This window comes from Larus michahellis, chromosome 4, assembly GCF_964199755.1.
Source record: "Larus michahellis chromosome 4, bLarMic1.1, whole genome shotgun sequence".
NCBI classification, from domain to species: domain Eukaryota; kingdom Metazoa; phylum Chordata; class Aves; order Charadriiformes; family Laridae; genus Larus; species Larus michahellis.
In genome coordinates this window covers 24,787,046-24,814,868 of record NC_133899.1, presented here as the reverse complement: position 1 = coordinate 24,814,868, position 27,823 = coordinate 24,787,046, and the positions used below count along the sequence as shown (strand labels likewise).

The following is a 27,823-nucleotide window of genomic DNA, read 5'->3' as shown; positions in this document are numbered from 1 at the left end:
GAAAGGCCAGAAGATGTGAGTCGTCCCCCCCGGGCGATGCCCAGGTCCCCCCAGCAGGATGCTCATCCCCTTTCCCTGGCTATCTTCGTGTGGGTCTATTTTCCCTGGGTCCTGGAAAACGCTCGTGTCCCCCAGTGACGGCGTCCCAGGGGATGCCCTCTGGTCCCTCCCAGGGCAGGTTAGTCTTTCCCCGAGGGAAACACCAGGAACAGGCCGGGGGGGGGGGGGCAGGGGGGGAGGGGAGCGGGATGCCCGACTCCCGCGCCCCCTCCGGGCCAAACGCTGGGGTCCCCGGGGGCCCTTCGTGCCCCCTCCCCGGGGCTGCCCGCTGTGTCCGTCCCCCCCTCCCCATCCCCGCCTGTCCCGGGGCCCGCGCTCCGACGGGGGGCGGCGCCGGTGCTGCTCGGGGCGGTGCGGCCCGGGAAGGGGCGGGGGCGGCGGGTTGGGCTGGGCTCGGCACGGCTTCAGAACGGCTGGGAACGGCACGGAACGGCTGGGAACGGCACGGCAGGGCTCGGCACGGCGGTCCCGGGCGCCGCAGGTAGGTGCGCGTCCGCCGCCCCCGCACCGCGCTCCTGGTCCGGCTCGGCTCGGCTCGGCTCGGCTCCGCTCCGCTCGGCTCGGCTCCGCTCGGTTCGGTTCGGTGGAGATGCCGAGCTCCCGACCCGGCTCGGGTCCCCACGACGGGGCTGGCCGCGGGTGGGCTCGGCGCGGCGGGGTCGGTGGAGCAGGGGGGAGCCCGGCGGGGCTGCTTGTTGCGCTCCGGGGATGATGAGTTGGTGCCGGAGAAGTGCGAGAGGCTCCGGCTGCAGGAATGCGAGTCATTTCCTCCGCCCGCCCGCCGGGGGCTGAGGGCGAGCAGCGGCCGGACCGACCGCCCCCGCCCCCGCCGCGGCCGCGGCCCCGCCGGTCACTCGCCCGCGGGCTCGGCGAACCGCCGGGGTCACACTCGCCTTCGGTCCCCTCGTCGGCGGGACCCCTTGCCTTGGGTCGCACTCGCCCACGGGTCCCCTCGCCCACAGCTCCCCTCGCTCGTGGGTCACACTTGCCCACGGGTCCCCTCGTCCATGGGACCCCACACCTTTGGGACGCCTCACCCGTGGATCACACTTGCCCACGGCTCCCCTCGCTCGTGGGTCACTCTTGCCCACGGGCCCCCTCGTCCATGGGACCCCTGGCCTGTGAGTCACACTCACCCATGGGTCCCCTCACCTTTGGGACTCCTCGCTCATGGGTCACACTTGCCCACGGCTCCCCTCGCTTGTGGGTCACACTCACCTGTGGGTCCCCTCACCTTTGGGACTCCTCGCTTGTGGGTCACACTTGCCCACGGCTCCCCTCGCTTGTGGGTCACACTCACCTGTGGGTCCCCTCACCTTTGGGACTCCTCGCTTGTGGGTCACACTTGCCCATGGCTCCCCTTGCCCGTGGGACTCCTCGCTCATGGGTTACACTTGCCCACGGAGCCCCTCACCCATGGGACCCCTCACTTGTGGGTCACACACACAGCCAGGGGTTCCCTCACCTTTGGGACTCCTCGCTCGTGGGTCACACTCGTCCGTGGATCCCCTCAGCCATGAGACTCATGCTAATGGGTCACACTTGTCCACAGGTTCCCTTGCCCGTGGAACTCCTTGCTTGTGGGTCATACTCACCCATAAGTCCCCTTGCCCCTAGGACCCCTCACACTCACCAGTGGGCTGCTTTGCCCACAAGTCCTCTGGCCTGCAGGACTCCTCACCCCTGGCTCACGCTGGCCCACACTTCCCCTTGCCCGTGGGACCCCTTCCTCATGGGTCACGCTTGCCCATGGGTCCCATCACCCATACCTCACGCTCACCCATGGGTCACCATGCCCATGGGTCCCCTTGTCTATGGATAACTCTTACCCGTGGGTCACACTCACTCACAGATCACTCACCCCTGGGTCAGACTTGCCCATGGGTCCCTTCGCCTGCAGGACCCCTCGGCCCTGGGTCACACTTGCCCACATGTCCCCTCGCCTGTGGGACCTCTTGCTTAAGGGTCACACTCACCCATAGGTCCCATCACCCCTGGGTCACACTCGCCCACGGGTCCCCTTCGCCTTCAGGACCCCTTGGCCCTGCGTCACGTGTGCCAATGCGTCCCCTTGCCTGTGGGACCCCCTTGCTTATGGGTCACACTCACCCATGGGTCCCATCACCCATGGGTCACACTCACCAGTGGGTCCCTTTGCCCATGGGCCATACTTGGCAGTGGGTCCCCTCACCTGTGGGTCCTCTTCTCTGTGAGATCTCTTTTCCTTGGGTTGCGTTCACTCATGGGTCCCCTTGGCCATGGGTCATGCTTGTCCATAGGATCCCTCACCCGTGGGTCCCATCATCTGTTGGTCCCATCACCCGTGGGTCCTCTCATCCATGTTTCTGGGTCACAGTCACCTGTGGGACTTTCTTGCCCATAGGCCTCACTCACCCATGGGCGCAAGCCGGTACCTGGTAGTGCCACTAATGGTCTTCTCCATGTTTCCCACTGGGAATGCGAATCCCCGCCAGGTTCTGGAAGTGGTGAGGATAAACCCCCGCAGCTCTTAAATTGGGCTTTCACTGACATCGTGCCCTCGTGGCGGCAAGGAAATCGGGTTTCCCAGGATGGAGCTGAGGTTTCCCAGGACCATGCTTGATATTCCCATCTCCTTTGATTCACACGGGGGAGTAAAGCCCACCCCCGCTGTGCCCCCGTCCCCCCGCCACCTTTCCTGTCATCTTGTGGTCTGAATCCGCTTTTTTTCCCTGCTCACGAGGATGTTTTTCCCTCTAAACCCAACTCGGCTTTTCCAGGGATGCTTCGGCGTGGCGCTGCTGGAGCTGGGCACACGGAGCTTTCCCGGTCTGCCTAATTCCCGGGGCTGGTTTGTGGCCGTGTTTTTCCACGGAGCTCGCTCGCCCTCTCCGATCCTTGGATAGAGCGGGGATTAATTAGAGCTGTCTTGCTTAAAAACGGTGGTGTTTCATTGAAAACTCCCAGTCCCGAAGGCGTATCGGGGTTCGGTGAGAGGTGCTGGCTTTTTACTCTCGTTTGGTAAAGGGCTTTCTTTTTTTAAACTGGGTTTATTCAGTGCTCTTTAAACCCCGAGTCTGTAAGCAATTATTCCATTACATGAAAGTCAGTACACTGAAAAAGATTAATTCAGACCAGATGTAAAAATAAATGTGAATTTCAAATTAAGATGATGTCAGCTCCCTCCTGCTAAAAAAAAAATAAAAAGAAAAAAAAAGAAAAACGAGCAGCCTTTGGACTCCAGATGGAGTACACAAACGATGGCGGTGGTTGAAATAGCTGCCTGCTTCTTAATTGACTTTTATGCCTTCCCCCCCCGCCCCCCAGTTTGGAAATCAGGCTTAGGATATTTTTCAAACAAACCGGGGAGGGGGGGGGGGAAAAAAAAAAAAAGCTTTTCTCCCCTGGCTGCTGGGGCAGGGAAGTTTACGGAGGCTCTGGCGTGGCCGAGGAGCTCCGGAGAACCGGAGAGGGAGACAAATCCCCCTCTGCCCGCTGCAGGATTCAAAAAAAAGTAACTTGGTTTGGCTTCGTTTTGCCGGATTTGGAGCTGGAGGTGAGGATGCCGGGTGCTGGGGGGGACTCTGGATGGTCCAGACGCGGTTATGTGCGTTTCAGCGTAAAATGGAGCTGGTTTGGGGGCTCTCGGCTGGGCTGCGCATCCTTTTTTTTCCCTCCCCATGTGCATAAAGCGTGTTTCCCGGAGCACGGATGGGTTTGGGCACTGATCCCACGTCCGGGAGCGGGCTGCTGGGGACGAGGTTCCCCAAAAATGCTTTCCCCTGGGAAGGAAAGGGTTTGCCCATGGCTGGAGCATCTTTAGGGGGGGTTATTAAACAGGAATATCCATGGTTTGGAAACTCGGGGCTGTGCTTTCTGCGGCGTGGGGATGCGGGATGGTGACAGTGACACTTCCAGCTGCTTTGTGGTCCAGGGATCCTGCAGCCAAGGCCCAGGGCTGAATCCCAAGGGATTTAGGGATGCCGCTGGTAGCATGGGCTCAGCCTGCCCACCGAGCGGGGAGCAAAAGCGATGCTTCACCTCCACCCGCATCCTTCGGAGCGATGCCTGCGGTCCCTGGAGCAGTTGGGAAATTTGGGCTTGTTGCTGGTGATGCTGGGGGATGGTCCCTAAAGCCCCTGGAAACGTGGGGGGACAGGATCCGGAGGCAGGATGGGGACGTGGGGTGTCCTAGAACGATCCCCCCCACCCCCCCCCAACCCAGTCTTGATGCAACTGGGTGCTTGTAGCAGATATTGCTCTAATCCCGAAGGCTGGCGGCGAAGTTTTCCGGAAGGAAATAAAATGGAAGGGGCTGGTTCAATAGCAGAAGAGGGAAGAGGAAGGCGGCAGGCGCCGTCCCTCCCTTGCTGGAGCCTCTGCCAGTGAAATCCATTGCCGTGCGCATCCTCGGCGGGGGCCGGGCGGCTGTATTTATTTTTTAGTGCACCAAAGTAAGGGAAGGAAGAGGCCTGGCATGGCTATGCCGTGGGGATGGAAAAAATCAGCGCTTCCAGGCCGGATTTGTCTCCGTGCATGGCAGAAGGACGGGCAGGGGGTGCGATTTCCACCTCTGCCTGTGTGTCCCCATGCCCTGATGCCACGTCCCGCGGGGCTCGTCCCCAGCGCTGGCTGCGACTGCAGCTGCGATGCAAATAGGAGGGGACAGAAGGGCCCTTATCCCAAAAATGGAATAATGGTCTCTGTCTCGGCCCTTTGAGGCCGTCCTCGGGTGTCCCCAACACCCCTTCTGCCCCTTGGTGTTGTCCCATTGCAGCAAGCAAAGGGGAGGAAGAGGAGATGGAGACAGGCGAACTGATGGGGTGGTGAACCTTCCTTGCTGAGGCTTTTTGGACCCCTCCAGCACTCGGGGGCATTGCCGGGGCTGGTGGGGCCGGCCCCCGGCTGCCCAGGCTGAGTTTCCAGCAGCCAAATAACTTTTGTGGTGGAATGAAGTAATGTAATATTTATAACCGAGCCCTTTTTCCCAGTGAAGGTCTCTTTCATCTGCCTCCCTTCATTATGAGGAAACTGTTGAGTTCATGAAGAATTGGGAGACGATTTTAATTACGGGGGTGACCGCAAGCAGGAGTTAATCTGGCTTTTGGGTTGGTAGAGGCTGGCGTTAAGTGACGGCCTTAAAACTTGTAATAACAGCTCGCGCATACCTGCGCCCTGTGATGTGGGGTAAAACCCACTCCAAACTCTTTAAAAACAAGAAATTCCTGCCCCGTGAATTCATCTTCCCGTCTCGCTCGGCACTTGGGGCAGCCTCTGGCTGCGGGACGGCCCGTGCCTACGTGCGGGTCCCGTGCCGAATCCCTTCCCTCGCCCCTGGGGTGGTCAGGACGAAAGCCTGGGTTTGGTGGCTGATGGGGCGGAATTTGTTAATAAATGGCTATTTTTGGCAAGGGGAGGTGGATTTGGGTGATGGAGAAAGGGGCGGGGGGGGGGGTCGCAGCTGGGTGGAACGGTCGGCACCCATGATGGGCCGGTGGGTACCGTGGGGGTACAAACTTGACCCAAAACGATGGACGCGGTAATCAGGCGCTTCTTTTAATTGTAATTAAATGCGTGGTGAGGGGGGGGACACACACACGCTACACAGCCTCGCTTGGTGTGCGCGGGAGCTGCGCGCTTGTGTCTTTGGAAGAAACACCCCCCCCCAACCTCAGCCGGCAAGTTCAAGCGATGTTAAATCCCCGACCCTGGAATTGCATCCAAATTTATATTTCCTCTGAGAGCCTGGCACGTTGCTCCGGCACCTCCGCCTCCACCAGGCCCAACCTCCCTCCGCTTGCCCTCGGCCGTGTTTGCCAGCCCCCGTGCCGGATAAATCCCCCGCCGAGTCAGCAGCCACGGCCCGAGCTGCTTTTTCCAAGCCGGCAGGTTTATGGCCTGATGTTTTTATCTACGGCAGAGTTTTGCCACGGGGTTTATCCCCTGGCGTCGGTACGAGGGAGGGGGAGACGGGATTCCGGCAGCCTGGCCTGAAAAATACGTTGGATCAAGGAATTTTTGCCGAGGAGCCCTGAAGTTACAAGGCACATAAGGGGTTTGCAGTGCATTCCTATGGAGTTTTAATGCTTTTTTTCCCTATAGCAGGGAAAGCGCAGCTGGAAGACCGGGATATCGCGGCGCTGTTAATGCTGATCCATGCCCGAGTCTTTATTCCCCGTGTTTTTTCCAGCTCTCTGGATGGAAAACCCCTTGCCAAACTGCCTGGGGTTGAGATTCTCCCTTGGATCGTGGGGTGATTTGTGCGTGTGTCCCCAGCACGGCATTCCAGGGGGACTCTCCCTGCAATCCAGGCTCTTTCCAGCTCGGAGCCGGGCATGTTGGTGCCTCATGTCGGCTCTCACTTCAGAGCTGGAGCCGCCGGGCGAGGGCAGCGGCGCGGGGTCCCAGGGAATCAAAGCTGACATTGTGGCAATGAGCTGCAGATGCTCGGAAAGAATTTGCCGGCGTCTGGTGGAGGCTGCTGGAGGCGCATCCCCTTGGAAAAGGCCTTTTTGTGCCTGTTTTGCTCAATCTGCCGCCTCTCCAGCTCACAGAGGGGCTGGCAGAGCCCTGGCGTGAGATCCCGGAGCTGAGGGGGTCTCGCAAAGCCACCGGCCACCCCTCTGTGACCATCTGATGGGCTGTTATCATTCAGCAGCAGGGACTTGAGCATTTTCTATAGCAATACCAAAATATAAGTGTTGGTTTTGGTTTTTTTTTTCCCCTCTGGTGTTTTGCTTGCTCTCGGAGGTAGGGTCCTGTGGAGCTGCTCTCGGGGAACATGTTTTCTTTGGCTCCGGCTCCGAGCCGCGCGATGCCCGTGCTCCTCTGATGCCTGCTTATGTGTTTTAATCCCTGATGCTCAGGGACCGGTTGAGGCTGTGGGACAAGGAGTAAATATATTGACTGCTGAGGGGATGAATGTGGGGAAGCTCTCCCAAGGGACACAGAAGCTGCGTGGTGGGGCCCGATGCCCAGCCCCTGCCTGGTTCGTAAGGGCGGTTTGGAGGCAGGGAGCTGATGGGCTGAGACACCGGGGTTTTTGCCGGCGCCCTGAAGACTTGCTTTCATTTCCAAGTGCTCTTAAGAAGGTGTTTTCCTGGGGGGATCCTGCCGTGGGCAGGGCTTGGTGCAGAGGCTGTGGCCGAGGAGGGACCCGTTCCCCACCGGCTGCTCCTGGCACGTTCCTGTGTCAGGGATGCTGCGGTGCTGGAAGCAGAGAATAACCTCCTGGTGATGGGTTTACCAATAAATTGGGGGTGGTTTGTGCCTGTGGCTGTAGTTCTGAGCCGGCTGTGTGGGGAGGATCATAGAATGGTTTGGGCTGGAAGGGACCATCGCATTCCACCCCCCTGCCCTGGGCAGGGACACCTCCCACCAGCCCAGGTTGCTCCAAGCCCCGTCCAACCTGGCCTTGAACACCTCCAGGGATGGGGCAGCCACAGCTTCTCTGGGCAACCTGGGCCAGGGGCTCACCACCCTCATAATTAAAAATTTCTTCCTCAGATCTCACCTAAATCTCCGCTCTTTCAGTTTAAAACCATTCCCCCTCGTCCTATTGCTCCCCTCCCTGATCCAGAGTACCTCCCCAGCTTTCCTGGAGCCCCTTTAGGGACTGGAAGGGGCTGGAAGGTCTCCCCGGAGCCTTCTCCAGGCTGAACCCCCCTAACTCTCCCAGCTTGTCCTCGCAGCAGAGGGGCTCTGGTGCTCCCGTTGGGTTGGCAGGAGAGCTTTGGGTGGGAGCTGGGTGCAAAGGGTGCTGGAGGGTGCCTGGGGGCACGGCTGCTTTGCCGGGGACGCGGCACCCTCCCTGCCACGGCCTGTACGAGTCGTTTCACGCCCAGCCCCATGTTGGTGCACGGGAGCTGCTGGGCGCCCGGCCGGGGCCAGGGCGTTTGCCAAATACCTTCAGCCCCGTTTTGTTCACCGCTGCTGGGATTTTTAATGAACCTTGAAACCAACCCGTCCGCCGCCTGCCGTGTTTGCTCCTGGTTGGGATCAATCATGTCCGGGCATGGCTGCGATGCGCAGCCGGGATGCAGGGATGCAATGCACGGCCACGATGTACACGTGCAGTGCATGGCCGTGGTGCCCAGATGCGATGCCCAGATGCGATGCATGACTATAATGCATGGATGCAAGGCACAGCCCTGATGCATGGCCACAATGCACAGATGCAATGCACAGATGCAATGCGTGGCCACGATGCATGGCCACGATGCACAAATGTAATGCACAGGTGCAATGCATGGCACGATGCATGGCTACAATGCACAGCCACGATGCATGGCCACAATGCACCACCACAATGCATGGATGCAATGCATAGATGCAATGCTTGGCTGTGATGGACACCACAATGCATGGGTGCAGTGCATGGCTGTGATGCACAGGTGCAATGCACAGCCACAATGCACAAATGCAATGCAGAGTTGCAGTGTGTGGCCATGATGCACAACTGCAATGCATGAATGTGATGCACAGATGCAATATGTGGCCACGATGCATGGATGCAACGCACAGCTGTGATGCATGGCTGCGATGCATGGCCACGATGCATAGATGCGGTGCGTAGATGCAACACATGGCCATGATGCGTAGCCAGAATGCATGGGTGCAATGCACAGGTGCAGTGCATAGAGGCAGTGCATGGCCACGATGCACAGCTGCAATGCACAGCCACGATGCATGGGTGCAACGCATGGCCACAATGCACGAATGCAATGCACAGATGCAATGCATGGCCACAATGCATGGATACAACGTGCAGCTGCGATGCATGGCCACAATGCACCACCACAATGCATGGGAGCAGTGCATGGGTGCAGTGCATGGCCCTGATGGACACCACAATGCATGGATGCAATGCGTAGATGCAATGCATGGCCGTGATGCACGTTTGTGATACATGGAAGCAATGCATGGCCATGATGGACACCACAATGCATGGATGCAATGCGTAGATGCAATGCATGGCCGTGATGCACGTTTGTGATACATGGAAGCAATGCATGGCCATGATGGACACCACAATGCATGGATGCAATGCGTAGATGCAATGCATGGCCCTGATAGACACCACAATGCATGGATGCAATGCATGGCCATGATGGACACCACAATGCATGGATGCAACGCATAGATGCAATGCATGGCCGCAATGCACGTCTGTGATACATGGATGGAATGCATGGCCATGATGGACACCACAATGCATGGATGCAATGCGTAGATGCAATGCATGGCCGTGATGCACGTTTGTGATACATGGAAGCAATGCATGGCCATGATGGACACCACAATGCATGGATGCAATGCGTAGATGCAATGCATGGCCCTGATAGACACCACAATGCATGGATGCAATGCATGGCCATGATGGACACCACAATGCATGGATGCAACGCATAGATGCAATGCATGGCCGCAATGCACGTCTGTGATACATGGATGGAATGCATGGCCATGATGGACACCACAATGCATGGATGCAACGCATAGATGCAATGCATGGCCGCAATGCACGTCTGTGATACATGGATGCAATGCATGGCCATGATGGACACCACAATGCATGGATGCAACGCATAGATGCAATGCATGGCCGCAATGCACGTCTGTGATACATGGATGCAATGCATGGCCGTGATGGACACCACAATGCATAGATGCAATGCATGGCCATGATGGACACCACGATGCGTAGATGCAGTGCACGGCCATGATGGACACCACAATGCATGGATGCAACGCATAGATGCAATGCATGGCCGGGCCGCGATGCACGTCTGTGATACACGGATGCAATGCACGGCCACGCTGCCCCACCACAACGCGTGGGTGCAACGCACGGCTGCGCGGGGCCTCGGCGCTGCAAGCCCAGAGTGGCGGGAGGGCACCACCTCCCGATTTCCCAGCTTCTGCCAAACCCCAGGAACCACCTGACACAAAGTCACCTCCAAGCACTTTTTTTCCCCCGCTGTATGAATATGCAAGTGAACCTGGTTCGGAAGCTAAAGGCATTTTCATTTAGACCAAAGCAAATATTTAGCGAAGTGGGAGACACGATACTGTCCTCGGTGCCAGCTGTAAATCCGCGGGTCAGAAAAAGGGGGAACTGGTTTAGGGTTTAAAGATTGGTGCTCGTGGTGTCATGCGTGCGTTTGTGTCCCTGGGGAGGGCCGTGGGGTAAAAAGGGCTTAAGGAGTTTTTGCCCTTGAAAATAAGAATTGCCTGGGGTTAGTGCCGGGATGGATTCACCCCCCTCGGCCCCAGTATGGATTTAGGTGAACGCTGGGAAATGTCAGGAGACGGCAATTCCCATCTGCAAATCACTGTTAGCGCTTGGGTTGTTTTATTTAACCCCCATAAAGCGCTACAGATGGGGAGAACGATGCTGAAAGGGACGTGGGAGTCCTGCCATGGGACCCGGCACTGTCCCCTTGCCTTTCTGCTGCTGGCAACAAACCCCCTCCTCCCCCAAGCCGCCGTGCCGCTCCTCTCTGGCTATTCCCAGCAGATAGACTTTTTTTTTTTTTTTTTTAATTATGCCAGGAAAGTCTTTCCTTGAGGTTTTTTTCTGAACCCAAGCCGGGAGAATAAAACTGCTGGCTCAGGGGTTTGGTTTTTCTTTGGGCACGGCTGCGATCCTGCGCTGCCCTGACCGCGGCGCCGGGGCTGGGATGCAGGGTGGCCGCGGTGGGGTGCTCTCAGGGGGGTTTCGGGGGACACCCTGCTGTGGTGATGGGTGGGAAGGATGCCCGGATCGGGGTGCGGGAAGCCGGGGGTGCCGTTCGTTGGAGCTGAACCCCCTCCCTCTCGCCCACAGGGATGGCACCCACGGGGACCGAGGCCGCCCCGGCCCGTCGGTGAGGTGCCCACCGCCCGCCCCGAGCCCGGACCACGATGAACAAACTGACCTTCCACAACAACAGAGTCATGCAGGACCGCCGCAGCGTTTGCATCTTCCTCCCCAATGACGACTCCCTCAACATCATCATCAACGTAAGGGGGCCATGGAAACTCCCTGAGCACCGACGTGTTCATCACACCTGGGGGCGTGCAACCGGCTGCATTTCCAAGCTCTGCTTTTAATTCTGAGCCTGCCTGCTATCTTTCTGCCGAGAGATGCAGGCGAGTTATTCCCCTGAAGGCTGTGGCAGCGTTTTTACGCTCTCCTGCTTCTTCTTGGCTCTGTGTGCTGCCGACAGCGCCGTGGTTTTGGGTGTGTGACCTGCCGTATGCCATCCCCCGGGGCGGCACAGTGAGGAGCGGGCAGTCCTTCCTCCTCCGGTCCTCACTCCGTGCACCCACTGGGGATGGCCTTCCGGCCTCCTGTACCCCAGCGAATAAACAGGAGGAGGATTTAGCTCTGTTATTCAACGTATTTCATATTTTTTTAATTCCCCCGCCACCCAATATTCTGTTTTCTGCCCCCAAAGCCATCTCCGTGGCACCGGGCTGGTTGCCGTGAGGTGTCCACCACCAGCCGCTGCTTTCGACCTGCCCTGTGGTCCCCGAGTATCCCATCCCCAGGGGAGAGCTCTGCTCCTGCACCCCAGGGTGGGACCCTGCTTTTGGGGACTTCCATGGAAAAATGCGCCCTGCAGCGCAGCCTGTCACCCCCCCAGTCCCCCTTGGGGAGCCAGCGGGGGGTTCGGTGCCACCTGCCCTGTGCTCGGCTGGCCACAGATGCAGCGGGGACCACAGGTGGGGGTCTTTTTGCAGGTGAAGATTTTGTGCCACGAGTTACTGGTGCAGGTGTGTGACCTCCTGAGGCTGAAGGACTGTCACCTCTTCGGGCTCAGCGTCATCCAGAGTAAGTCAGGGCTTTATGCCGTGGGTTCGGTGCCCATGGCCGGTCCAGCATGATGCCATCACGGCGCGGCGAGGCATGATGCCACCAGGCAGGGGGTGCCTGTTTGCCCAAAGATGGGCGCAAATTTACCCAACCCTTTGGTGGCCTCTCGTTTGGTGACGAGGAGGTTATGAACCTCCCCCCCCCTCACAGTACCACCCACCGATGGGTCGGGGCGGGGGCCGAGGCAGGGCTTGGCGGGGTGCAGGGGGACACGCAGGGGGATGCTGATGCCACCTCTGTCCCACCTCTGTCAGACAATGAGCACGTGTACATGGACCTGGCCCAGAAACTCTACAAGTACTGCCCCAAGGAGTGGAAGAAGGAGGCCAGCAAGGTCAGCGGTGAGGTCTTGCATGGAGAGCTGACGGCAGTAAGGCCACCTCTGTCCCCATCGCAGGTCACTTCCAGGACACGGGAACGCAGCTGGAGGGGGCGGCAGAGGGGGGTGGCACTTGGGCTGTTGGCCAGTGCGGGGCTTGGGGTGGGGGGAGGAGGGGGGGGCGGTCAGGAGTGCAAAAGGAATGAATCCCTTTTGGGACGATGCCTGATGGCTGTCACCCCGAGTGCCACCACGTGCCCTGGCTGGGGACAAGTCCTCCACGCTCCCCCGCATTGGAGCTGTGATTTTTTTTCCTTCTTTATTTCTTACAATCAGCAGAATTTTGAAGGTGTCCCTTTCTTCCGGTGTCTAAAATCAAGCATTTGGGGTTCCGCCCCCCGCCCTGGCCCCCGCCAAAGCACCTTTTAATTATCTCAGTGCAACATGCCGGGGGGCGTTGGTGCGAAGGCTCTGGTGCTGGCACTGAGATGGGGACTGGTGGGTGACAGGCTGGAGAGGGACAGTGGTGGTGGGGGGCTGCAGACCCCTGGAGGGGAGGCGTGTGTGTCTCAAACCCAGCCGCCTGCTTCTTTAAATCCAAATCCCCTTCGTGTTTCAGCATACTGGGGAGGGGGGTGGCGTGGGAAATGGGTGTCAAGCCCTAATTCAGGAAAAAAGGGCAATTAGCGTTAAGGAGGGAACTTTTCCCTGTGGCTTTCACCCCGTGGAGGGCAAGGGGGTGGCCGTGACGGACCCCGAGGCAAGGGGCCAGGGCGCGATGCCGGGGTATCTGCAGGAGCCCTGAATATCTCCTCTGTTCCAGGGGATTGACCAGTTTGGCCCCCCCATGATCATCCACTTCCGAGTGCAGTACTATGTGGAGAACGGCAGGCTGATCAGGTAGGGTGCACCCCCCCCCGCCCCAACTCCATCCCCAGGGCGGTGGGCACCCCCACGCAGGGGGCCAGGGGCTAGTGGGGGAGCACCGCAGGGTGCCCCTGGCTTGGGCACCGCTCCTGGGGCTGCGCAGCCTCGGGATGCTGTGGGTTGGATGCTCCTCCCTTCTGTGGGGGCCGTTTGTGGCCGGGTACCAGGGGCAGGTGGCTACACTGCTCCCAGCCAGCGATGACAGAGCCTTTTGAGGCGCTGGGGATGTGGCGTTTAGGGTTTTGTCACAGCTTAACCCTTTGGCCCAGCCTGATTTTAATTCACACGTGTGCCTGTGGCGGGGTGGGAACTTCAGGTCCCGTTTGCGGGAAAAACTTATTTTCAGGGGTTTGGGTGCTTGGGAACGTGGTGGCACCTGCAGCCACGCAGGGATGCTTTTTGCCCAGGGAGGGGGGTGTATTCCACCTGCGGGAGGCACTGGCTGGACGTTTGAGCCCAGCCTGAAATGGGAGCCCCGGCTTTAGCGAAGAGGAAAAGGGGGCAACCGGCTCGGCACCCAGCACTGTTCCCTCGGAAAGAGCTCCGCACCGGGAGGAAGGGGCTGGAATTGTCTCCCACCCCCTGGTCTGGGTCATGGGTGGGTGTCCCGCGGGCTCCCCTCTCCTCCCCTCTCTCCTCCGCTCCCCCCGCAGCGACCGGACGGCACGTTACTACTACTACTGGCACCTGCGGAAGCAAGTGCTGCACTCGCAGTGCGTCCTGCGGGAGGAAGCCTATTTCCTCCTCACCGCCTTCGCCCTCCAAGCCGACCTGGGCGACTTCAAGCGCAGCAAGCACTACGGGAAGTACTTTGAGCCCGAAGCCTATTTCCCTGCCTGGGTAAGTGTCCCGCCAGATGGTCCCCGCTCTAACCACGTGCGAACCCGATGATGCTGGGCTGCTCGGAGGCTTCCCGGGCGGCCGGCGCTCCCGCTGCCTCCCCATTTCCAGCTTATTCCCAGTTGTTGATAGCTTCGGACAACTGCAGGGCTGCAAATAGCTGCGGGAAGGGAGGGTTGGGGTCGGTGGGGTGGCTGGAGCGGCTGCAGGGATGCTCACAGGCGCTTCCCCACATGCCACGTGCCACAGCGGCGTCTCCCCGCCATCCTGAGGTGCACCGCCTCGGGCTTTGCAGCCCTTTGGGAACTGATGTCCTCCATGCTGACAGCGGCCACAGGTGTAGGCAGCTCCTGGGATAGTCCTGGAGGGAAGCTGAGGCAGGGCACAGGGTGACAGGCACCTCGGAGCGGCAGGCAGAGCTGGGCGCTGGGGCGATGCCATCCCAATGACATTGCACAGGAGCAGAGCAGGGACCGGTCCCGTATGGCAGGTCCCAGCTGGGACCCCACCTTCGGCAGGGACACCCCCTCCCCGCAGTGAGGACTGGTGCCAGCCTCCGTGGGGTACCCAAACGCAAGTCAGTCTGTTACCGGAGAGGTAATTATTAATTAGAGAGGAGCGGCGAGGGGCTGCGCAGCCACGTGTGATGTGCCCTTAGACCCCAAACAGCCGAACGTGGTTCCCTGCAGTCCGGGCTGCCAGCGGAGAGACTTGTAGAATCATGGAATGGTTTGGGTGGGAAGGGACCTTTAAAGGCCACCTAGTCCAACCCCCTGCTACGAGCAGGGACATCTTCGACTAGATCAGGTTGCTCAGAGCCCCGTCCAACCTGGCTTGGAATGTTCCCAGGGACGGGGCATCTCCCACCTCTCTGGGCAACCTGGGCCAGGGGCCCACCACCCTCACAGCCAAGAATTTCTTCCTCAGATCTCATCTAAATCTTCCCTCTTCCAGATTAAAACCATTCCCCCTCGTCCCATGGCTCCCCTCCCTGATCCAGAGTCCCTCCCCAGCTTTCCTGGAGCCCCTTTAGGGACTGGAAGGGGCTGGAAGGTCTCCGCGGAGCCTTCTCTTCTCCAGGCTGAACCCCCCCAGCTCTCTCAGCCTGTCCTCACAGCAGAGGGGCTCCAAATCTGCCAGCTTCTCTTTTTGTTGTGTGTGTCACTGAGGAGCAGTGGCCCCGGGGGCCGTGTCCCCAGCTACGCCGGGACCTTGTCCCTGGCTCTCCCTGCCTTGGACCGGGCATCGCCGCTGGCATGAGCTCCATGGGGTGGGCACATGGAGCAAACGTGCCCTTCCCAGTGGGAGATCCTGGGGGCGAGAGGTTGTTGGCTGCTGTATTAGTTTTCTTTTGGCTTGCGGCTGTAAAATGGAGCGTATTGCTCCCATTTCCCTTTTCCCTGGCCATCGCCGCTGCCCGGGAGTGCCGGGAGCTGGTGAGCACGGAGCAGCTCCCCTGGACCAGCTTCTCCTCTCTTCCAAACAGGTGGTTGCCAAGAGGGGCAAGGACTACATCCTCAAGCACGTCCCCAACATGCACAAGGATCAGTTTGCCCTGACGGCCTCCGAAGCCCATCTCAAGTACATCAAGGAGGCCGTCCGGCTGGACGACGTGGCCGTGCACTACTACAGGTTGTACAAGGTGAGCCCCGGCTGGCTTTTGGAGTCGGGGCTGCTTTTTAAATGCAAGGAGGAACCGCCGAGCAATTCCGAAGGTATTTTTGGGAAGAGCTGCGCTTTCGAATGGGCGCTCGCTGGCTGGAGCAGAAATGCAGCTTTTTGTAGTCTTGCCAATTTTCTACAAGTTAACGGAGAGGCGAGAGGTTTCTGGGGTCTTATTTTTTTAGTATCCCTCTCCCTCCTAAGAAATATATGCTGGGTTTTGGGGTTTTTTTCCCAGCAAAGAGATTTATTTGCTGGGAGCTGGTGCATCGCAACCCGTTTTGTAGCATCCTTAAATTAAAGAGAAGTTTGCCTTTGGGAGAACACGGGGAACGGGCAAGTACGGAGAGCAGCTGAGCAGGGCAAGGGCTGTTAAAAAGGGCTGTAAAAAAAATCATAAATCCTTCTTTCCAGCCCCCCAGGGAGATGTGCGTGGGGGACAGTGGCCGCGTGAGTGGCCGGTGCCACCCATGCTGCTGCAGGCAGGGTGGGCTGCCCCACCGTCACCTGCTCTGCCCCGCTGTCACCCGCTCTGTGCCAGTGATGGGGCAGGTTGGGCTGAAGCGTCAAAGCGCCCCAGCTCCGTTTCTGAAAACCCTTCCTTATTTTCTGAGGTTAAACTCCTTTTCCAGACCCTTACGCTGGGGTGTTTCTGGGCAGTGGGGGGGGGGTGGTGGGGAGGGGACAGGTGCCTGGGGGTGAGACTAGAGGATGCCACCAGGCAGTGTGCGTGTGCATCATTAATTAAACAGTTGGGCTTGACCATCTTAAGGGTCTTTTCCAACCTAAATGATCCCATGATTAATGTGGCACCTGCCGCCCGCGGCTGTCGTTGTGTGGGAGGTGGGGTGGTTAGAGGACAATACCTGGGCCAGGGGGCAGATTTGTCCACTTCGTGCTGCAAATTGGGTATTTAAAAGCATCTCTGCTTTATTATTTTTTTCTCCTTAGGACAAAAGGGAGGTGGAAGCCTCGCTGACGCTGGGGCTGACGACACGGGGCATCCAGATCTTCCAGGTAAGCGGCTGAGGGAGGGCTCGGGTTTGGGCTCGGCTCCAGGCTCGGCTTCCTGCCCACCGCGGCATCCTCAGCTGAGACCGTCCCTCCTCTTCTTACAGAACTTGGATGAAGAAAAGCAGCTGCTCTACGACTTCCCCTGGACAAACGTGGGGAAACTGGTGTTCGTGGTGAGTGCCACCGTCCCCAGGCAGAGCGGCTCTGCCCGTGTCGCTCTTGGGCTCTGATTTGGCCATGGGGTGGTGTCGCACAGACCTCAAGCTGGGGGGTTAATAGAATCATAGTAACATAGAATCATAGAATCACAGAATGGTTTGGGTTGGGAGGGACCTTAAAGATCATCTGGTTCCACCCCCTGCCCTGGGCAGGGACACCTCCCACCAGCCCAGGTTGCTCCAAGCCCCGTCCAACCTGGCCTTGAACACCTCCAGGGATGGGGCAGCCACAGCTTCTCTGGGCAACCTGGGCCAGGGGCTCACCACCCTCATAATGAATTTCTTCCTCAGATCTCATCTCAATCTGCCCTCTATCAGTGTAAAACCATTCCCCCTCGTCCTATGGCTCCCCTCCCTGATCCAGAGTCCCTCCCCAGCTTTCCTGGAGCCCCTTTAGGTGGGCTGCAGCAGGACTGGGTAACGACGAGAGTACTTTTCTCTCCGGGGCTGACGTTCTCCCTCTCCCACACAGGGCAAGAAGTTTGAGATCCTGCCGGATGGGCTGCCCTCTGCCAGGAAGCTCATCTACTACACAGGCTGCCCACTGCGCTCCCGCCATCTCCTCCAGCTGCTCAGCAGCAGCCACCGGCTCTACATGAACCTGCAGCCCGTCCTGCGCCAGGTCCGCAAGCTGGAGGAGAACGAGGGTAGGTGCCCCCACCCAGGGGGCAAATATTGCCCATGCTGGGCTCCCACTCAGCTTTTCTCCCTGTCCTTGTCCTTGCCTGGTCCTTGTGCCAACCCCGTGGCTGGGAGCATGGCGGGGGGTGGCCATCCCCACGTCCCCCTTGACCGTGCGTTGGGGCACCCTGGCCCTGCCTGACAGTCAGACCCTCTCCTGGCTGTGCTGGGTGCCCACAGACCTCCCCCCCGCCGGCTGCTATGGGGTGGGCACAAGCCCCATGGCAGCCCCTGATGGCCCAGTTGCTCCCAGTGCCTCAATGCAGTTCTTCCCAGTGCCCTAATGCAGTTCTTCCCAGTGCCCTGCGTCCCATCTCCAAGCTCAGAAAGGCCTTGTGCAAATGTAAGATCTTCCTCCTCGTCTTCTTTCTTCCCCTCTTCATCTTCCTCTTTCCCCTCCTCCTCCTCATCTTCTTCCTCCTCTTCCTCCTCCACCTCTTCCTTCTCCTCTTCTGCCTCCTCCTTGTCTTGCTTCTCATCCTCCTCCTCCTCTTCCTTCTCTTCTTGCTCCTCCTCCTCTCCTTCCTCTTCTTCCTCCTCTTTTTCCTCCCCTTCTTCTTCTCCTCATCCTCATCTTCTTCCTCCTCTTTGTCTTCCTCATCTTCCTCCTCCTCTTCTTCCTCCTCCTTGTTCTCCTTCTCTTCTTATGGCTCCTTGTCCTCCTCATCTTCTTCCCCCTCTTTTTCCTCCTCTTCTTCCTCCTCATCTTTTCCCTCCTCATGGTCATCATCTTCCTCCTCTTCTTTTTTTCCCTCCTCCTCCACATTTTCTTCTTCCTCCTCCTCCTCCTCCTCCTTTCTAGGGGTGGCAGAGCAGGTTTGAGGCTCCCCACTCCCAAATGCCACTGGGACAGGGCTGGCTCCTGATCTGATGTCCCACCCCGCTGGGCTTGGGGTGACCGTGCCCCTGGGTGCTGGGGGGAGACACCGGGAGGGAGAAGGACACCCCGGGCGGGTTGGGGTGCAGGCTGCTATATGGTGACGGCGTGCCGCTGGCCTTGCAGAGAAGAAGCAGTACCGCGAGTCCTACATCAGCGACACCCTGGACCTGGACATGGAGCAGCTGGAGAAGCGCTCGCGGGCCAGCGGCAGCAGTGCCGGCAGCATCCGGCACAAGCGCCTCTCCCGGCACTCCACCGCCAGCCACAGCAGCTCCCACACCTCGGGCATCGAGACCGACCCCAAGCCCAGGGAGATGGGGCCTGAGGACGGCTTCTCGGGCACCAGCGCCCACCACAAGCTGAAGACCTGCAGCTCCATGACCAGCCACGGCAGCTCCCACACCTCTGGGGTGGAGAGCGGTGGGAAGGACCGGCTGGAGGAGGACTCCCAGGACGATGGTGAGACACCAGCTGAGCGTGGGCTTTCCAGCTTGGGTCCCAGCAAGTATTTGGGGTTGGAGGGTGCTCAGGAGGTGCACATCAATGACTCGTCCCACCTTCTCCCCGCCTGCAGAAATCGAGATGCTGGTGGATGACCCCCGGGAGCTGGAGCAGGCTGGCGAGATGGAGGTGAGCCCCGACATGTGCGTCTACATCACGGAGGACATGCTGCTCTCGCGCAAGTTCAACGGGCACTCGGGTAAGGCAGCGGCCGCTTTTATTTCCAGTTCCCCGATATCAATCACACCTTTGGGGTTCAGCAGAGAGCAATTATCCCAAAGTGTCCATTTGGGACGCTGGGAAAAGCCATTTTCTCACTGGGTTGAAGGAGAGATGGGGTAAATTTGGTGAAGCTCTAAAAAGAAGGTGTTGCCCAAGAAAGGTGCAGGTTTTACTCGGAGCAGGGCTGATGCTCCCTGCAGCTGTCCCGTGGCACAGGGGCGGGGTGCCCAGGCGTGCCGGGATGTTTGGAGATACCAGGGGACGATGGCAGGACCTGCCCATGGGCAACGGAGGTTGTAGCAAGGGGGAAGTTGGTCTCTTCTCCCAAGGAACAGGTGACAGGATGAGAGGAAACGGCCTCAAGTTGCGCCAGGGGAGGTTTAGGATGGATATTAGGAAAAATTGCTTCACCAAAAGGGTTGTCAAACATTGGAACAGGCTGCCCAGGGAAGTGGTGGAGTCGCCATCCCTGGAGGTATTTAAAAGCCAGGCAGACGTGGTGCTGAGGGACATGGGGTAGTGGTGGGTTTGGCAGTGTTGGGTTGATGGTTGGACTCATTGTTCTGAAAGGTCCCTTCCAATTCCAGTAGAATCCACTTGATGATTCTATGACTCTAAAGGCACCCTATTGAGCTGAGGGTGCCTTCACCCCAAAGCAAGAGCAAGCCCCCAGGGATAGGAGGCTCCCAAGAGAGCTGAGAAGCTTCGAAATAACCTTCGCACCCTCCTCTTCCTCTCTCCCCCGTGCAGGGCTAATTGTTAAAGAGATCAGCTCCTCCACCTCCAGCTCCTCGGAGACGGTGGTGAAACTGCGAGGGCAGAGCACCGACTCCTTACCCCAGGTATGTGGCACTGGTGGGGCTTTGGAGAAGCTCAAAGCCGTGCTGGCACTGGGGGTTTGGGTTTCCCTAACCCCCTTGGCTCCCCGGTGGGTCCTGAGCCCCCTCTCTGCTTTGCCCAGACGACGTGTAGGAAACCGAAGACGTCGACGGACCGGCACAGCCTGAGCCTGGATGACATTCGGCTCTACCAGAAGGACTTCTTGCAGTTGGCCAACCTCTGCCAGGACACGGCCCAGAGCTACACCTTCGGCTGCGCCCACGGGCTGGAGGAGGAAGGCCTCTACTGCAACGGCTGCTTGGCCCAGCAGTGCATCAACATCCAGGAGACCTTCCCTGTCAAAAGAACCAGCAAGTACTTCTCATTGGATCTCACCCACGACGAAGTCCCCGAATTCGTTGTCTGAGGGCCGCGGGGGAGGCAGGACCGGCTGCCCGCCCTCGGTGGGGAGGCTGGGGCTCTCTGCCCTTCATCGGGGGCCATCAACAGCACCTTGTCCCCCACCGCTCCCTGCAAACTGAGGCCATGGAAACCATGGCACTCGGAGGATCACCCCAGTGGCGGGTGGGATGGAGAACCCCGGGCATGGCAGAGTCCCGCCGGCGGCCCCTCAGCATCCTTCCTCCTCCGGATGAGTTTGTGCCAAACACAAGTTGTCTTATTTGGACTGGGAGAAGCGCAATTTGTTGGAGCTAGCAGAAGCCAACCCATGTTTTCTCATTGCCTCGTGGCGAGGTCTTCTCCTCCTCGCCCCCATCCTCAGCGCTGCCGGTGGCTCCGGCGGTGGCTTGGGGGCCACTGGAGAGAAAGTGCCAGACTGTTGCGTTCAAGTCAAGCCAAAGAAATGTAAATAACCCTAAAGGCCAGTATGGGGAGGGAGAATTAAGCAATAACCAGCCGGGGATCTCCGGCCATGGGTGATGTACCATGGAGGAAGGCACGGGCAGCGCCTGCTGGGGCAGAGCATCATCCCAGTTCTTCCAAAAAACACGTGCTGGAGGTCAAGCCAGAGCGGTCCCAGCGAGGTGGACGGCGGCTGGGACCTCCGGAGCTGTTTTGAAACTTGGGTTTTTTTCTTCCTTTAAGAGAAAAAACCCCAAAACCAAAAAAAAAAACCCAAAACCCAACAAAAAAAACACACCCCACCCAAGAAAACCAAAAGCAAAGGAGGATGGAAAAGAATAGGTCACCTGCAAGGATATTGCAATAATGCATCCCGAACTTTGAATACGTAGAGATTGCATATATAAATATATTGAGGTATGTATGTTTATATATGTCTGGATCTTATAGACCCATTTGCATTTTCCCTCTGCTCTAAAGTACCATTTATACAAAGGATCTGCCTCTCTTCTTCCATCCACCATACAAACAAGTGTATTTTTGTCAAAGCGTTAAGGTGAGAAAATAAGACTTCCCTCTTGAGAAGAACACGTCCTGCGACCGCCTTGTAAGGGTGGCTCTTCCCGATCCGATCTCCCTTGTATTTTACCAAGGCTTTTCACGTGGCTTTTCAATCTCTTGCAGCTCGACTAGTTCTCCTAAAGGATGGGGGTGACGTGCTAGAAAAAAAAAAACCCCAAGGGAGGTTCGGAGGGTGCGTGCGTGCCCAGGTGGAATATTTCCCATCGGTACCGGAGGCTAAAGCATTACAGCAGCTAATGTTCACAGCACAATGCCTTTTTAGTCGATATTTTTAATTAAGAGTTTTAGCGATCGACAGCCAAAGTTTTGCCGTATTTTGATATACCACCTTTTTTTTTTTTTTTTTTTAAACTGGAAACTTTTCTTAAAAAAAAAAAAAGTAAAAAAAAAAAGCAATTATTTTATAAATAAGCACAATCTTATTTTTCTAAGAAATGTCGGGGGAGGGAACTGAGAAGGGGGAGCTGGTACCAAAAGAAAAGGAGCGTAGCTGTTGGCACGGTGCAAAAAAAAAATAAAAAAAATGGGTGTTATTGCCGTAGCCGGGGAGGGGGGGGGGCCGCCGGGCGCTGCCGTGGCTCTGCGCTGTGGGACGGTGGCACCGGCACCAGCGTGCCCCCACCCCAGCATTACTGGGGGACAGTGGCATATCATGGGAAAATGATGTAGGTAGCCAAATGCCGGCAGGGTGCGCAGGAGGCTGGTGGCCCCCCCCGGCCCCCAAAACCTCTTTTTATCTATCTCACCTAAAGAAAGGATGCTGTGGGGGGCAGGCGGTGTTCAGGGCTATGTGCTCTGGTTTTGGGGGGACCCCAGCAAACCCCCCCCAAAAGCCTCCCTAGTGGGCACCGCACGCCAGGCTGGGATGCTGGGGGTTGCTGGCAGCGGACCCCTCCGCCCCCCCCCCTCCACACCCCCATCCATGGCCAGGTTTGAGAGGTGCGGGGGGGCTCGGTGTGCGCCCCATCGACGTGGGTCTGCCGTGCTGGGACCTCACGGGCTGGTACGGGGAAGGAAAATCCCCTCGATTCATCCCCAGATGCTGGGGGTTTCGTCCCCTGTGCCAGCCCCTGCGAGGCAGCGGGGCGGCAGCACCCAGCTGGAGGGGGGGGGGGTCCCGATGGCACCCCCTCCGCCAGCCGGCCCCGGGTGCCCTCCGTGGGACCCTCTCCCGCTCCCCTGCTCAAACACGGAGCCGGAGGGGGGCAAAACTGTGTAAAGAAATGCTCGATGCTGTTCAAAAAGCATGGGGGAAAGGGGGGGCAGCTAGACCAGGGTCTCTCCATTTCTTGCCCCCCCCCGCCCCCCCCCCCGTTATCCCGCAGCTGAACGTGGACCGAAGTGGCCAAGCCAAGGTCGCAGCGATGCCGGGGGCTGCGATGGAGCTTACCCCTGGGCAAGTGGGAGCGGAACCAGGCAAGCCGGGATTGGGGGGGGGCGCACAGAAGTGGCATTTATTCCGCGGGTGGCGGGCGTGGGTCCCACGGGGGACGGACTGGGGTGGCCATGCCCTTTGTTGCCGCTCCCCCTGCAATAACGAGTGATCCGTCTGCACGAACGAAATAGTCCTTTCTGTGAAAGGATCTTCCCATCGGGGCGATGGGAGAGGCCGGTGACTGTGTTGCAAAACAAAAATAATTAATAATAATTAAAAAAAAAAAAAAGAAAAAAAAAACACACACAAGGAAAAAAAAACTCGACAAAAAAAAAAAAAAAACAAAAACAAAACCCCGCAGCGAAAATTATTTTGTACCAATGAAGTTTGTTGTGTGCCTTTTGCGGTATGGCTGGAAATGACAATAAAGTGACGGTTGTTTGCATTATTTTGACTCTGGGCGATTTCAGACGCTCCCCGGGTTTAAGGGAGTGATGAAACGCGTAAGATTTTAACTAAATGAGGGACAAACCACATATGAATTTAACGGCGTGATGAAACGTGTATGGATTTAATGAACACGGTATGTTTGTTGCGCTCTCTGCTCCAGCATCACCTGGCTCCGGAGAGCAGGTTAAAGCAATTCCTGCCTTGGGGCGGGGGGAATGGATGGGCTGATCCTTTCAGTCCCGTTTTTTGATGATTTCTATGAAAACGGCATCCAGTCCCAGCGCTCCTGTGTTGGGAGGGGGCGCGGGGGGACCCGCGAGAGCCATCAGTGGGGTTAAGCTCCTGAAAGGAGCCGGGGACACGGTGGGGGTGGCAGTGAGGGTGGCAGACGGGAGTCCCTGTGGTCCTTGGAGCCGTGCTATGCCGGTGGCTCCAGCCGTGTGTCCCTGTGTTTTGAATCCACTAGCTATAGTTTTATGTGATGTTCTTGTGCTGAAAAAGAAAAAAAAAAAAACAAAAAAAGCAGTTTCCTATTCACTTAGATGGCTGATAATTTTTTAGGCGTCAGTCATTTCTCTTTTTATTTTCTCTTTTCGAAGGCGGGGAGCCCAAATCCAGTTGTTCCTCACAGAGAAGCTGCTGCGTTTACTTCCTTGCCCTCTTTCTATCCATCTGTATGTTTGATCCTCTTCTCTGTCCCTTTACCCTTCCTTCCACACTCTTTTTCCACCCGGGCCACCAGCACAGAAAGCCTTCCAATGGGAATCATCGATTTATACAGTGGCTTAATGATCTCCCTCTTGTTTTCTAAGCCTTTCTCAATAATTCCCATTTTTCAGCTTCCTTTTTTGATTTCTACGCAGTGTTAAGCAAATTTTTTCCAAACTATCTGTTATAACCCAATTTTTTTTTTTTGTTTTGTTTTTTTGTTTTAAGAGGTATTAGCCAGCTCAAAGCTCACTCCTGGGTAAGTTGGGGGGCGGTCCCCGGCCTGGAGGGGCTGGAGGGGCTCAGCTCTGGGGTACAGCTTTTTGCCCCTCCTCGGTGGCTGCTGTCCTGGTTGGGCCCCACAGTCCCAGTGGGAAGTCACGGGGGGAACGGGGACACAGAGCTTCACGGGGCTGCGGCACCCCCCTGCTTGCAGCAGGGGCCACCCCAGGGTGTCACCCGGGCTCCAGCGTCCCCATGGGCTGTTAGCCCGTGGCTCGCAGCATCCCTGCGCTGGCCCCGGGGGCCAGGCTGCTGAGCGAGGTGTGATTCGTTTTTTTCCTAGTGACTCCCCCCACCAAAAATGCTCCCCCGTGATGGTGACAGCCCAGGGGTGCGGGGACTGCGGCGGGCAGGGGGGGGGACACGACATGGCCTGTCCCTGTCCCGTTTCCCCCCCCCCCCAAGCCCGAGCGGTGGCATTTGCTGCCATCCTGCGGCACGGCGAGGAGGGAGGCAGTGGTCACCAGTGTGATGAGCGAGGCCATTCTCTGCCCGCCACGCTCCATCCCTTTCATCCCCCTTTCTCCCTTCTTCTCTGCTTGGAGTGGGCTCTGCTTGGAGAAGGTGGGATGGGTAGTCGGGAGCAGCGCCGGGGTGAGTTTCCCCGCGGGACGAAGCTCCCTCCTGTTAATTAAAGACGTGACCCCAAGCTGGATCCCGCTGGGGCCGAGCCAGGGGATGCCGGCGGAGCTGCCGCCTCCTTTCGAGCCCCCCGTGAGGATTTCCCGAATCCCCGCTCCGTGCCAGCACGCGGGCAGGGGAGGCTCTTCATATTCTCTTTCCCAAGTTGATGGTTTTGGGTGAAGGGTGTGGATTCTCCAGCGTCTGATAGAGGGTTTGTGCTGCAGCCTTCTCCCTCTCCAACACCCAGGGCCACCCTCCCGTCTCCCATGCCACAAGCGTTAATTAAATGCCTCGGAACATAATTAGCTGGCTCTTTTCTTCTTGATTTTTGCCAGCTTTGTTGATCCTGGCACCTCCTTCCTCCAGCCAGGGAAAGCTGCTGTGTGAGGCGCTAATAACCACAGCCTGTCCGCGTCCCCCTTCCCAGCGCCATGGGCATCTCTTGATCCTCACTGTATTTATCCTCTCGCTCCTAATTGCTGCGCTGGCAGTGGGAGAGAAGGAAGATGAGGGCTGTCTGCTCCGTCTGATGGGATGAGCTCCCTGTTGTTAGCAGCAAAATCCTGATCTCCTGCAGAAGATGAAGGTGTGAAGATGAGGAAGAGCCTGTCCTCCCATGAGGAAGCAGCACCAGTAAAGCGTCCTGAGTGGTTCCTCCCAGTACGTGCCACCATCCTGCAGGTCTGGATGTGACCACGTGCCACGGTAACGCTGGGACCGCCGGGGCTACAGCAGCCCAGGGCATTCCTGGGACCTATACCGGAGCCTGTCCACCTTTGCCAACCATCCCTCCTCCAAACCAAACATGAAGCTGTTGGAGCAGGGCCAGAGGAGGCCCCGGAGATGCTGGGAGGGCTGGAGCCCCTCTGCTGTGAGGACAGGCCGAGAGAGCTGGGGGGGTTCAGCCTGGAGAAGAGAAGGCTCCGGGGAGACTTTAGAGCCCCTTCCAGTCCCTAAAGGGGCTCCAGGAAAGCTGGGGAGGGACTCTGGATCAGGGAGGGGAGCCATGGGACGAGGGGGAACGGTTTTAATCTGGAAGAGGGGAGATTTAGATGAGATCCGAGGAAGAAATTCTTGGCTGTGAGGGTGGTGAGCCCCTGGCCCAGGTTGCCCAGAGAAGCTGTGGCTGCCCCATCCCTGGAGGTGTTCAAGGCCAGGCTGGACGGGGCTTGGAGCAACCTGGTCTGGTGGGAGGTGTCCCTGCCCAGGGCAGGGGGGTGGCACCGGGTGATCTTTAAGGTCCCTTCCAGCCCAAACCATTCTATGATTCTATGGCACGCGATGCCGTGTTAAACGAAAAGTGTTGTGTTCAACGATGCAGGGGGTCCCCGGCCTAAAGAGACACCGGCACGTGGGTATTTTTGCAATTATCACCAATTAGCGGTTGGTGCCTGACTGGGGTGATGTCCAAGGGTGCGTCCAGCAATGCTGGTTTGGAAGGGCTGATGAAAGGAGGACGCTCTGGGAGGCACCCGCCTGGGAACAGCTGTCACTGCATTAACAGCAGGCGAACGCACCGCCTGTTTCGATCTGGCGGCAAAATGTAATGTAAAAATAAGGACACTACTGCAACGTTTCCCTTTTTTAAAGCGCTTTTTGCAGTTGGCTCCGTAAAGTGGCATTTCCCTGTTGTCTTCCTACAAATCCCAACTCTTGGACCTTTCAGGCTGCCATGAAATGACGGCGGGAGATGCAAAATCAGCACGTGGAGCGACCAGAGACGAAATGGCCTGAGTGCAGTCTTTTTTCTTTTTTTTTTTTTTTTTTTTTTTTGGTGAAAGCTTAAATCCGTGAAAGGGGAGGGCAGAGAAGCAGAAGAGCTGCCAGTACCGGGGGAGCAGCCCAGGGAAAAGGCCAGCGCGGGTGCAAAGCTGCCTGGGGACACGCCGGGCTGGGAACGGGAGGACCTTTCCCCCCCCTGGGGACCTCTCCCACGGCGAGATGATGGAGCAACGGAGGGCCCAGAGAGCAATGGGGGCCAATTGGAGGGGGGTTAATTTAACAGCGTAGCTGGGGGTACTTGCTTTTGCTAAACAGAGCCTACAGGGAGGGGAGACCCTCTCCCCCCAGGGTGGCAGGGCTGGCTTTCTCGTGTGAAAAAAAAAAAGACTCAACATCTGGTTTTAGGAAAATTACTTTTTTTTAAATTTTTTTTTTTTTTATAGGCCGAGGATAAAATCTGGAGGCTATACTTAGCAGCAGATGATGCAGCCCCCCTCCCAGAAGCCGCTCGTTCCCTTGTGCTCCTCCCTCCAGCATGAGGCAATTAAGCTGCCCCCAAAAATGTCCGGTGTCGGCAGTAATCAGCAGTTAGGGACCGAGACCCGCAGCTGCCCGACGGTCAGCGCCCGCCTCACTGAGGACCAGGGTTATTTTTGGAGGACAAAGGGAAATCACTGGTAACATGCAATTATTTTCAGAGCCCGTAGAAAAGGCGCGGGATGCTCCCTGGCACCGCTCTGCTGCGATGCCGAGGGTGCCAGGGGAGGGGGGCGGTGGGGATACCCCACTCCAGAGGGGCCCAGCCCCACATCTCCATCCCCATCCCTCTCCCAGGGTGTTTCATAGAATGGTTTGGGTGGGAAGGGACCTTAAAGATCAGCCAGTGCCACCCGCTGCCCTGGGCAGGGACACCTCCCACCAGACCAGGTTGCTCCAAGCCCCGTCCAGCCTGGCCTTGAACCCCTCCAGGGATGGGGCAGCCACAGCTTCTCTGGGCAACCTGGGCCAGGGGCTCACCACCCTCACAGCAAAGAATTTCTCCCTCAGATCTCATCTAAATCTCCCCTTTTTCAGCTTAAAACCGTTCCCCCTCATCCTACGGCTCCCCTCCCTGATCCAGAGTCCCTCCCCAGCTTTCCTGGAGCCCCTCTAGGGACTGGAAGGGGCTGGAAGGTCTCCGCGGAGCCTTCTCTTCTCCAGGCTGAACCCCCCCCAGCTCTCTCAGCCTGTGCAG

At 57.9% G+C, this 27,823-nt stretch overlaps 1 protein-coding gene across 2 annotated transcripts; it reads left to right on the top strand.

Moving 5' to 3' along the window:
* The first annotated feature begins 420 nt into the window (after window positions 1-420).
* Window positions 421-21,933, top strand: FRMD6 (FERM domain containing 6). 2 transcript variants are annotated; one of them, XM_074583547.1, is made up of 14 exons: window positions 421-541; window positions 10,868-11,043; window positions 11,767-11,857; window positions 12,154-12,233; window positions 13,042-13,118; window positions 13,799-13,985; window positions 15,472-15,627; window positions 16,599-16,664; window positions 16,766-16,834; window positions 17,352-17,526; window positions 18,564-18,899; window positions 19,015-19,140; window positions 19,914-20,005; window positions 20,125-21,933. In XM_074583547.1, the coding sequence occupies exons 2-14, from the start codon at window positions 10,945-10,947 to the stop codon at window positions 20,407-20,409; spliced, it is 1,839 nt and encodes a 612-aa protein (XP_074439648.1). In that variant the 5' UTR covers window positions 421-541; window positions 10,868-10,944; the 3' UTR covers window positions 20,410-21,933. The 2 variants fall into 2 exon arrangements, with proteins under 2 accessions (XP_074439648.1, XP_074439647.1); XM_074583546.1 differs by having other exon boundaries at window positions 12,154-12,296; window positions 20,125-21,927.
* Window positions 21,934-27,823: the final 5,890 nt, after the last annotated feature.

Coding starts and splice junctions, on each gene's coding strand:
- FRMD6 (XM_074583546.1), top strand. CDS start 10,945: ATGAACAAACTGACCTTCCACAACAACAGAGTCATGCAGGACCGCCGC. Junction 11,858..12,153: donor CGGGCTCAGCGTCATCCAGA/GTAAGTCAGGGC, acceptor CACCTCTGTCAG/ACAATGAGCACGTGTACATG. Junction 17,527..18,563: donor CAAGCTGGAGGAGAACGAGG/GTAGGTGCCCCC, acceptor CTGGCCTTGCAG/AGAAGAAGCAGTACCGCGAG.